At 39.0% G+C, this 10,790-nt stretch overlaps 1 protein-coding gene across 2 annotated transcripts; it reads left to right on the forward strand.

Moving 5' to 3' along the window:
- The first annotated feature begins 1,581 nt into the window (after positions 1–1,581).
- Positions 1,582–8,718, forward strand: myorg (myogenesis regulating glycosidase (putative)). Of its 2 annotated transcripts, none has more exons than XM_040029093.1 (3): positions 1,582–1,998; positions 3,939–4,340; positions 4,523–8,718. In XM_040029093.1, the coding sequence occupies exons 2-3, from the start codon at positions 4,078–4,080 to the stop codon at positions 6,312–6,314; spliced, it is 2,055 nt and encodes a 684-aa protein (XP_039885027.1). In that variant the 5' UTR covers positions 1,582–1,998; positions 3,939–4,077; the 3' UTR covers positions 6,315–8,718. The 2 variants fall into 2 exon arrangements, with proteins under 2 accessions (XP_039885027.1, XP_039885026.1); XM_040029092.1 differs by having other exon boundaries at positions 3,963–4,340.
- Positions 8,719–10,790: the final 2,072 nt, after the last annotated feature.

Below are 10,790 nucleotides of genomic sequence, written 5' to 3' on the forward strand. Positions count from 1 at the left end.
CCGGGCGGTAAGACACACAGCTTTCAATACTGCCTACGTGATCTGTGTGAATGAAAGGCCGGAGTGACTGTTTGAAATTTTGGAATTTCTTTATTCTTTTTTTCAAATTTGTCTCCAAAATTAGAAGTTATACTATATCACCCTGGGTGATTCAGAAAATCTGAAAAATATAGCTCATTTCAGGCAGACAGGATTATCTGAGGCAATTATACCTACTGCTCTATGCATTGTATTTTGTTTGGCTATATTAAAAAAGTGTCCTACTAATTGACTGGTTGGGCACCTTTTTCTGTGAATCATAACAGCTGTATCCTATCTATTATGCAGGAATTTCTCCGTGCTTATTTATTCATGCAAGGATGAATAGAGTTAAGAAAATTTACATGTATGTGTCCCATTTGTTCTTTGCCTCTCAAGGACTTTCTGTTTCCCAGGAGCCTTCAGTCAAACAATAGGTCAACCCATGCACTTCTTCATCCCTTGCCCCCTGTGGACTTCGGCCGCCCTCTTTTCCCCCCTGTCAGACATTTTTCATTTCACGGTCCTGTTGCAACTTGTTCTGACAGCTATCTAAATACAACCGACAAAACACAACACATGCCCCCTGTCAACCCATCAACAGTACAAGCCATGCCCTCTGCTGATAAACTGCAGAAACTACAACTGACCGAGCCTTCCCCAAGCACTGACATCCACCTCAGCACTGCTTTGAAGAGCCCACAAAGGTAAATATATTCTGTATATTCCATCAACAGACCAGAGATAAATACTCAGTGATTTAGAGTGATTCTCTTCACAGCAGACTGGGTTATCAAAAGCATGTCCATCCACATTCAACACAACAGCTCAGGTAGGCAAATAACCTTTGGCCTGCTCTTATGGTCTCAGGGCTGATGAACATTATTGATTGATAACCTAGTAATTCTATTAAAAAACTGTTTTTTCTTCTTCTTTCGAACAGGCAAAATACAGCTGCTCCGCTTCAAACAAGAGCCCAAACTCCTGCAGCTCCTTGCAGCTTTGTACAGACAAAATACCAGAGGTGCTGTTCTAACAGCAGCCGGGATAACAGGTGATTATTTAGTCGAATGTGATATATTGAAATATATCCCCCTTTTTGTTTTGGTGCATTTAATAATAGCTGCTGATAATCTTTTTTCTCTCTTTTGGTTCCTCAGCAGTGGTTGCTACAGCTGTTTCCATGTGGTGAAGCCCTACCAAGCTGGACACTACATCATACACCCAGAGTTTGTGTCTGAAAGCCTTTATTAGGATTATTAGAGCTCTGGTTTCCAAGATGGTGACCCGAAGAGGTCCACGGAGAGCCTGAGGCTACTCTCCAGCAATTGTTAACTTTTCCTTAATTCTCTGTTAATTAACCCAGTGAGACAAGGTGTAAGAGTGAATCATGTAGAGTACAAGCACAGCTGTTATCTCATTGTGTAATGCAAGGAAACTTTTGCAGTTAAGTGCTCAATCGGTACCAAAGATCTTCTCATGGGATGATTTTGACGATCAAATGAGGCTCTGAGGCCCTAAGGTGCTGTACGTGAGTTTTTGTAATTTTAATCTTCTGAGGAAAACGTGTGTCAATCTTTAAAAGGGAATCAGTACAATGATACAGTATGATGCCGTCTTCAACTACCAGAGCAAATGCAGTGAAAGAGTGTCACTATCGATGCAAATAAAGGAAGCATTACCCTCTCTTTGTTAAGGATCAACTCCTCACCTCTGTATACACTGCACTTTTTTGGTGACTTTTAGGTTCATCGGGTTCTTTGTGAAGTATTGCGTAATTTGCATGCAACACTGTCACATGCGCAGCAGAATGAGAAAACACAGAGCGCTGCTTTTCTGCTGAACTACATTTCCCAGGCGTTTATGGACGTGTGCAGGGCGGAGACCCAGCAGCACGCTTTGATTCCTTTCACGGGCTGTTTGTGTGAACAGAAGCAAACAAGTTGTACTTTGAGTCGACGGGGGGACTGCTGCTGATCGGTAGGCAAAAAAAACAAAAATAAACTATAAATGTAATTTAAAATCTAACAAACCGAAGAGAAAAGGGCAACAAGTGTGAGCGAAAATTATAGTGCACATGGATTACGTGTTATTTTTCTTCTTTCTCGTACCACCTACTAAGTCGCAAAACCAACGACTGCTCTCTATACATCGACAGACATGCTTAGAAATGCGCTGTTGTTGTCTGTAGTGCACGATTTATGCAGTTAATAAGAGACAGATATATAAGCAAAAACTCCACAGCACACAACAGTCAATTTTGCACACATGCACGAGCTTAGATTTAGACTGATGGAGGGTTTCTTTCTCATATGGCTGCTCTGATTTTATCAGCACTTCACTGTTTGTTTTTCCTCCATGTGATGGTAGATAGTGAATCAGCTGAAATGGTGCATATGAGCCCTCTTGATAATACCTTAAACAAAAAAAATGCAGTGTAAAGCTTTTAGAAGAAGAACATGCTGTACTTGAAAACTTTGAGTTTGTTTGTGAGAAGCCGTTGAAACTGGAGCAGGAAGGATTGGCCACATTTTTTTTTTTTAAATTTTAGCTCCATAAAACTAAGCAAAAATCATTTGGTCTACACACACATGCATATTTGTAAGAAATGGAAAGATGTCACTGTGGCCTCTTGCACAGTTTTCCAGGATTGTGTGGATGAAAAAATTAGGTACTTCTTGGTGGAAAAAAAACTATTAATGTTGAACAAAGTGTTGGTTTCAGCCTGATATGATCAATATCAAATCACAAACTGTCATAGGTTAATTTCTTTAACCCACCCTTGTAGTTTTCCATTACAATAAAGAAGAAATAACTCCTAGAAATGGTAAATCATCTTCTGACTTTCTTGGTAAATTTCCTAACTGGGTCCAGCAGCTTGATTGAATCTCAGAGCTACCAGCAGTTAGTTCTCTGTTAATTAATGATAGGCTTATGTTATCACTACTGCTGTTGGGGGAAATCTATACCAGGGCTGGTTGAACACAGAATCAGTCAATTAGATTGCTAATTAATAGCCAGCATTTGTTTATTATCGACCTCTGCTGCCAGGGCAGAGCATGAGCATCAAGTGTAGTTAGGACTAGTGAGCATGTAGCTGAGTTGGAGAGGACTGAACTCCGCTAGATCGGCTGTGCATTCTTATCAGATCTCCTCTGATTAGTTAAAGCCACAATAACTAACATCAGCCATTAATTAGTTTACCCATAAGAGTTTCTGCCTTCCCTTCGCTGGGAGGTGCACTACAAATGGATCTCTGTCTGTTTTCTTTTTGTTAGACTTGTTTACTCTGCTGTCAAACTTGCACCGAATGATGTGTGGGTTACTTGGAGTTTTGGTTTGTTGGGCTTGATAGAACACAATGTTTAGTATTCTTTACTTTCCTTCCTGACATTGGCAGAGGTTTAAGGCCCAAATCCCCTTTTCTGCTTCTGTGCCTCCTTACATACAAATGAGTATTCTTTCAATTTTGAACTCATAGGTTAGAATTACTGCTGGGAACATCTACTTATTTTTTTTTATGGGTAATTGGCAGTAGATTTGTTTGGTTAAATCTCAAACACATCTTTAAAGTTTACATTCTGACAGCCTAATACCTTTAAGTGCTGTGAAATCACTTTGTTCAGCAATGCAGAGCATGTAAGACAACCCAGGAAATGTAGTGGAGGCTTTGAACTGACAGGGAAACAAGGACTGAGAGCACCGATGGGGCTGGGGTTGTTTTCCTGGAGGTCCTTTGATAGTTTCATTGGTATAGTCTGACTGTTTGCTACTGAAAGAAACATGAATGCACTAAAACCCCTGCTCATTTTTCTTATAAAGAATCAAAATAGTAATTGAAGTTTGATTTCCTCAAAATACTGTGTTAATATAAAATCTACAAATATTGCATTGTCACCAATTTTTTATTTTTTTTAAAGACTGGTATATCGTTGTCATGGCAGGAAGAAAAACAGATGTGACAAGCTTCCAAGTGTCAAACAGAAGAGGTTTCCTGTAAAACATATTGATGATCTGTGGAAAAGCTACTTTGGAATTTGCACATTGAACAGCACAAACATGTACCAAGTGGTTCCAGGTGGAGCGGGGGGCACAATTACAGATGTTATCCCCAAGCAGAAACTCAGCAAGGACACTCGACCCTTAGTTGGAGCTGGAATAATCGGGCTAGTGCTGGTGATTGCAGCTGTGACTGCGTGGTCTTACTACATAGCCTCTTTACGCAAAGCAGAACTGCTTAAGACTGAGCTGCTGGATCTGAATAAAGATGGCTACATCATCCGAAACCAGGGAGGGTCTATCGTTTTCAGAATGGATTTCAGGTTGGTATTTCAATTTATTTTATTTATTTTTTTGCTATTTAAGTTTCCATATGCAGAAAAAATGAGACCTTTAGATGTACAAATCCTTTATTTTAAATATGTGCTGAACTTTTTGTCATTTAACCGAAATGTGAGATTTGTGTAAAGAGATAATGCATATAATTATTTTTGAATCTTGACAGGTCAGGAACCCTTGATTTAGATTCCTGCTCTAAAGAAGGTGAGATTCTGAGCTGCGTCCGCACCACAGACAGAAAACTGATTTTTTTCATTGAGACAGTACGGCCCAAGGATACTGTCCAATGCTACCGTGTGCGCTGGGAGGAAGTGGTTCCTGATATTCCCGTAGAGCATGCAATGACATACAAGTTTGCACACTGGTATGGAGGCGCAGTGTCAGCAGTTCAACACTGGCCTATTTCTATTTCTGGCCAACAGGCTCCAAAACCATTTGTTACTAGTGACATCTACTCAAATCGTGATGAGTTTGGTGGAATTTTAGAGAGTTACTGGATTTCATCTAATGCCACTGCCATCAAGATCAATAACTCTGTGCCCTTCCATTTGGGTTGGAATGACACAGAGAAGACCATGTACTTCCAAGCACGGTATAATGATAGTTCCTTTAAGCCAAACCCAGGGGAGATGCCATGTGCGGAACTTAGCTACAGAGTTTGTGTGGGATCGGATGTAACATCCATACACAAGTACATGGTCCGCAGATACTTTAACAAGCCAAACAAAGTGCCTGCCGAAGTTATGTTTCGCCATCCCAGTTGGTCAACATGGGCATTACATAAAACTGACATTGACCAAGAAAAGCTTTTGACATATGCTGCGAACATTCGCAAGTATAACTTCAATTGTAGCCAAATGGAACTAGATGATGGCTATTCCCGCCACTATGGGGACTTTGAGTTTGACCCAGTTAAGTTCCCCAATGCCTCTGCTATGTTTCATAAGCTGAAGTCAGATGATTTTATGGTGTCTCTCTGGATTCACCCTTTTGTTAATCATGATTCAGAAAACTTCCATACCTGTGTGGAGAGGGGATTGTTTGTCCGAGAACCTACAGGCCAACTGTCAGCCTTAGTGCGTTGGTGGAATGGCATTGGTGGCATCTTGGATTTCACAAACCCTGAAACCCGTGATTGGTTTGCCTCCCAGTTACGTTCACTGCGATCCAGGTATGGGGTGTCCTCTTTTAAATTTGAGGCAGGAGAGGCTAACTACTTACCATGGAAATTTAAGACTTTGGAATCCATTCGGGACCCGAGTATTTTCACAAGACGTTACACAGAAATGGCAAGCCTGTACAATGACAGAGCTGAGGCGCGCAGTGGTTACCAGTCCCAGAACATATCCTGCTTTTTCAGACCAATTGACAGAGACTCAGTTTGGGGCTATGAGTTGGGTCTCAAATCTGTTATTCCTGCAGTGCTCACCATCAGCATTCTGGGCTACCAGTTCATTTTACCAGATATGATTGGAGGGAATGCGCATGTGAACCGCACATATGGAAATCGTGGATTACCTGACCGAGAACTTTATATCCGCTGGTTGGAGCTGTCAGCCTTCATGCCCTCTATGCAGTTTTCTATTCCACCGTGGGAGTACGGCGATGATGTAGTTGAAATTGCTCGGAAATACACCGCCCTCCATGAAAGTCTTGTGGCACCAAGGGTCCTGGAGCTGGCCAGCGAGGTGCTGAGCACTGGGGACCCAATCATACGACCAGTGTGGTGGATTGCCACAGGTGATGAGACAGCCTATAAAATTGACTCCCAGTTCCTGATTGGGGATGACCTCATGGTAGCCCCAGTTTTAGAGCCTGGAAAGCAAGAGAGAGACATCTACCTCCCAGCTGGCCATTGGAGAAGCTACAAGGGGGAGAGATTTGATATCAAGGAACCATTGCACCTCACAGACTATCCTGTAGACCTGGATGAAATTGCCTATTTTCTTTGGGTGTAGCAGCAGGTAAATAACAGTCTTGATTATTTTACGCTCCGATTTGCTTGTGGGACAAGCTTCACAAGTCCTTTTATCGATCGATGGATGGGTGGATGGATGTTATATGGACAGATTTGTGGGGGAAAAAATGTTTTTTTTTAAAATATTTTTATAGAAATTAAAATTTTAACAGCACATTACTTTACAAATGTGAACATTGTCACTCAAAAACATTTAAAACCTCATCATCGCTGATTTTTTTTTTCTCCCCAGTTTGATTTAAACCAATAATTACAACATTGTCTTTAGTATTTTATGGTATAATGAATCATAGCTTAGTGTCATTTAAACTGAAATCGTATAACTTCTGGTGTCTGGCAGAATTAATCTTGTAAATGGTAAAATGTGATAGACACCGATCTTTTATGTTTGTATGCTTGCAATATTAGCCAACAATGGCCACCATAAGCTACTTGTCTTACCAGATCTAGCAAGACTAATGTGCCAAACCACTTATTATTTTACAGTAACGAAGGTATGTTTTAAAACTCATTAGTTAAGCATATTTTTATGTGTGTCTGTAAGATTTTTAAAACTATCTGTGTTGCTTAAAGCCACATACTTGAGACATTTGTTAAAAAGGGGATTTACTAACTGTGAAAGAAGTTAAGCTTAATTGCCAGTGAATGCTATAAAGTTGTTATTTGAGCCTCGCAGCACTTTGAATTTCAGCTTAAGCCAAACAGACTGTGGTGGGAGGATGACTGAAGGGGTGTCGTTATTGGATACTTCTCAGGAAGTTATCTTTAATGCTTCATTCATTAGAATCAGTGCTTGAGGTTTAATCATTACAAAGTGCACAGCTCTCACTAATGCAACACCGAGTCATGTAAGTACTCTTAGACAAGAACGAGACTCCTTTTTATTAAGCTTTGATTGTTGTCCTTTCTGACTCAGGTAATGGTTTTCTCAGGCCGTCTGAAGTATCTCGCAGTTCTTTTAATGATCTTGGCTAAGCTTGTATGCAGCTAAAAAGGCAGTAATACTTTCATGTCTTATGCAGTGTTTGCCACGTCCAAAATAATAAGCAGTTCTGTAGCATTTTTTTGGTATAATTTAAAAAAATTAAAATGATAGGTGTTGTAAATTTAGTGTAATTTAATAATCACTTGTAATGCTACAATGATTTTATTTGTAATCTTGGTTTGTTTGATTAATTAAACGGCAGTGATGTGCCCTGTTATTAATAATTATTTGCAAAGTGATTATTAGATTTTTTTTTTTTAAATGCATTTATCACAGCCCTATTTTAAAAGAAATGTCAATACAGAGTAAAGAGAATAAAAGAAGAGAATGTTACTATTTGCTAATTACTTCAGGCCCATATTTAATTGGAGGTGGTAGAATGACACTTCTTTAAACTAACTAGACCAAAAACATTGTTATTGTATCAGTTAATGCACATTATCTCTGCTATTCAAGGAAGAAGAAAAAATATTAAGCAAGATCCACACACATCACTACTTTTTTTTCATTTAAAATGAATGAAGACAAGTGAAACCTGTCCTGTGTTCTTGCCAGTCAAAATTGTACTCATTTGCCTATTAGCAGGGCACAGTTTAAATGACATTTTACTCAATGCTGAACACTGCACACAGTTTTCTGGGCAATGTATGGCTTTTATTTTTATTTTATTAATATTATTTTAAGGGAAGGCCTTGGCTATTTCAGTAAGATCATGGAGAGTCCTGGTGCTAAACTGGCCTGCCTATACTGGAGACCAAGGTTTTGAGCAGCTGAAATTATGTGTCAGGGGAAAACAAAGACAAAACATTTTGCTTTTAATTTGCATCATCATTTGGTCTTCTGAGTTCAAGAAACGGGGTTGATAAAAGAAGTTGCTTAAAACTATTGCTCAACTGTTAATTTAAAAAAAGATGTATACAACTCACAAGGCGCAATTTTATATAAATGTATCTTGTAGTTATATAAATATTACACAACATCTGAACTTTTCTGGAAATGGGAATGTATTGATTGTGAGGTAATATTTGTGATGTGTAAATGGGTTGAAGTGTAACGTTAATGTTGCAGAACACGATGTCTTTGCTCCTCAGGCTTTTCTATCATTTTTTTCACTATGTAGCTACAAATGTCCATTTATTTATTTTTCCCTCCACCACAGTTATAGATCAAAGTACAGTATGTAATATCATGTATGCTATTATCAAGAGGTGCAACAGATATTGATCTTCTCGTCAAACTAGAATACGTTAAGTAACATATTCCTCTGACTGGCATATCAAAGGCTATCCAAGAACCCAACCGTGTTATTGGTTTTGTCTGTTTCATTGTCATTTGTTTTAAATTTTGACATAAATTCAAAATCCTTTTAAAATTGAATAAATGGATAAATCAACTTTAATGATGTCCCTTTTTGACTTCCTGTGGATTAATTTAAATATTCTCATGGTTTCTGTTTTTGACCTATTATGGGTTCATGCTGAACTTTTGCCATTTGAAATGTAGCTTCTATGTTGACATCCACTGAATTTTGTTTTTGCCTTTTGACATCACAGCTGTTCTACCTATTTATAGCAGGTCTCACTTAGCATCTGGGCCAAGCCAATCTCTAAGGCTATTTCTGTCTAAGACCATCTTGCCACATAACAAGACTGAAAGCTGAATCTTTGACTGAAGGTTTCTTCTTCCCCAATGCGAAAGGGCAGCATATCCAATGCCAGTTTGTATGAATGTACAGCACTGTGTAAAAGTCTTGAGCCATCCCTCATTTATCCCTCAGACTTGGTTTCAGTCCAGTCCTTGTGACTGTTTTTCACTGGAATATATTTTTGTTTGTTAAGCCACTTGATTCTTATAATTCTGACTTATAATCATTCAAGCACAAAAAAAGCACATAACTCAAGGGATGCACCAGTGTTCACTACACAGACAACTTGGCATGAACCGAAAAACAAAACCTTTTTCTAAATTGTATCTTTAGGCACTTTGTTGCTACAGCTTGTTGCAGAAAAACAGAATTTGTTGAATATATGAAAAATGCCAAAGATAACACAGGCCGACAGGCATAAAATACATTTTTTGCAACAAGAAAAAAAGAAGCAACTGGCCTAAAAAATTACAGCAGAGTGTCTAAAAATCATGTTCTTAAGAAATAGGAAAAGAATCCAGACCTTACACATGACATGAGAGATGCATCTGGCCTTTCAATTGATCCATCTACTTTTTTCTGAAGGCTCATCAGAAATGGTCTCAGTTTAAGGGGGGTTGTCAAGAACCCATCCTTAAGCAAGTGGAACACAGAGAAAAGGCCGAGGCATGGTAAATTACACAAAAACTGGGCTGAAAACCAGGGGCAGCGAGTCTGATGCACTGATGGATCACAATATGAAATTTTCAGTTCAAATTGTCAGTATGTATGGAGTAGGTCAGAAGATGTACAGCAGTTAGTGTCTTCTGAGCAACAACAGAATAACTGCTCTGTCATGGTTTTGGACTGCAGTTCATCCAGTGGTCTCAGGATCTTGGCAAAACTGATGCAGAAAAGTACTGCCAGATTTTGATCCACCATGCAACACCATCTGGAAGGTATCTAATTGGCAGCAGCTAAAAACTTGACAATGATCCCAAACACACTGACAGTACAGTAAAAGCATACCTGGATAGATTAATTGTCCTCCCTAGAGCCCAAACATCAACATTTTGACGCAGTGTGGAATAATTTTGACAGAAAACAGAACAAAAGGCAGCCGACATCCAAAGAAGAGCTTTGAATGTCCTTTGAGAAGTATGGAGAACTATTTCTGAAGACTGCTTACCAGAAAGTTTAGCTGAAAGACTTCAGGCTGTGTTGAAGAAAGGTGGTGCAAACTTGCACACTAATGCTTTAAAGAATCCAGGCTTGTCATATTTTGTGCTTGAAGACCTTTTGCATGAAAAAAAAAAATCAATATTAAATTGTTAGATATACCTGACAGTTGTTTTTAATCCCCCAACAATGCCCGTCTGACTTTTTACACACAAAATAAATAAAATCTTAAGGATACAAGCATGGAAGAAAAATAATGTGAAATTTAGGTCAGTAAGCTGACCATGCAATCAGCAAGCCAGTAACAACCTATAACCTCTTTTAAGTCTGCAATACATGAAAACTAATGTGCTGATCAGTTCAATATTGAAAGAGACACCCTTGAGGGACTTTTCCAACTTTTTGAAACCTGCTCATCATGGGGCAATAATGACAAGGTGATGAAACCATTCTGCGGGTTATTTGGAGGCTGTGTTCAGATCAATAAATCATCAGGTGGTTCATGATGTGAGGCCAGAGAGCAAGTGATATAAAAGTGTATGACTAGACACCAAGAATAAGAAAGATAAACTTACTACACTGTGAGATAGAAGCCACAATATTTATTACAATTACGGCATAAAACACGACTGCTCTTTCTGAGTTCAAACAGTCTGGCATCTCCATTC

The sequence above is a fragment of the Simochromis diagramma genome, unplaced genomic scaffold (assembly GCF_900408965.1).
Source record: "Simochromis diagramma unplaced genomic scaffold, fSimDia1.1 OVJJ01000483.1, whole genome shotgun sequence".
NCBI classification, from domain to species: domain Eukaryota; kingdom Metazoa; phylum Chordata; class Actinopteri; order Cichliformes; family Cichlidae; genus Simochromis; species Simochromis diagramma.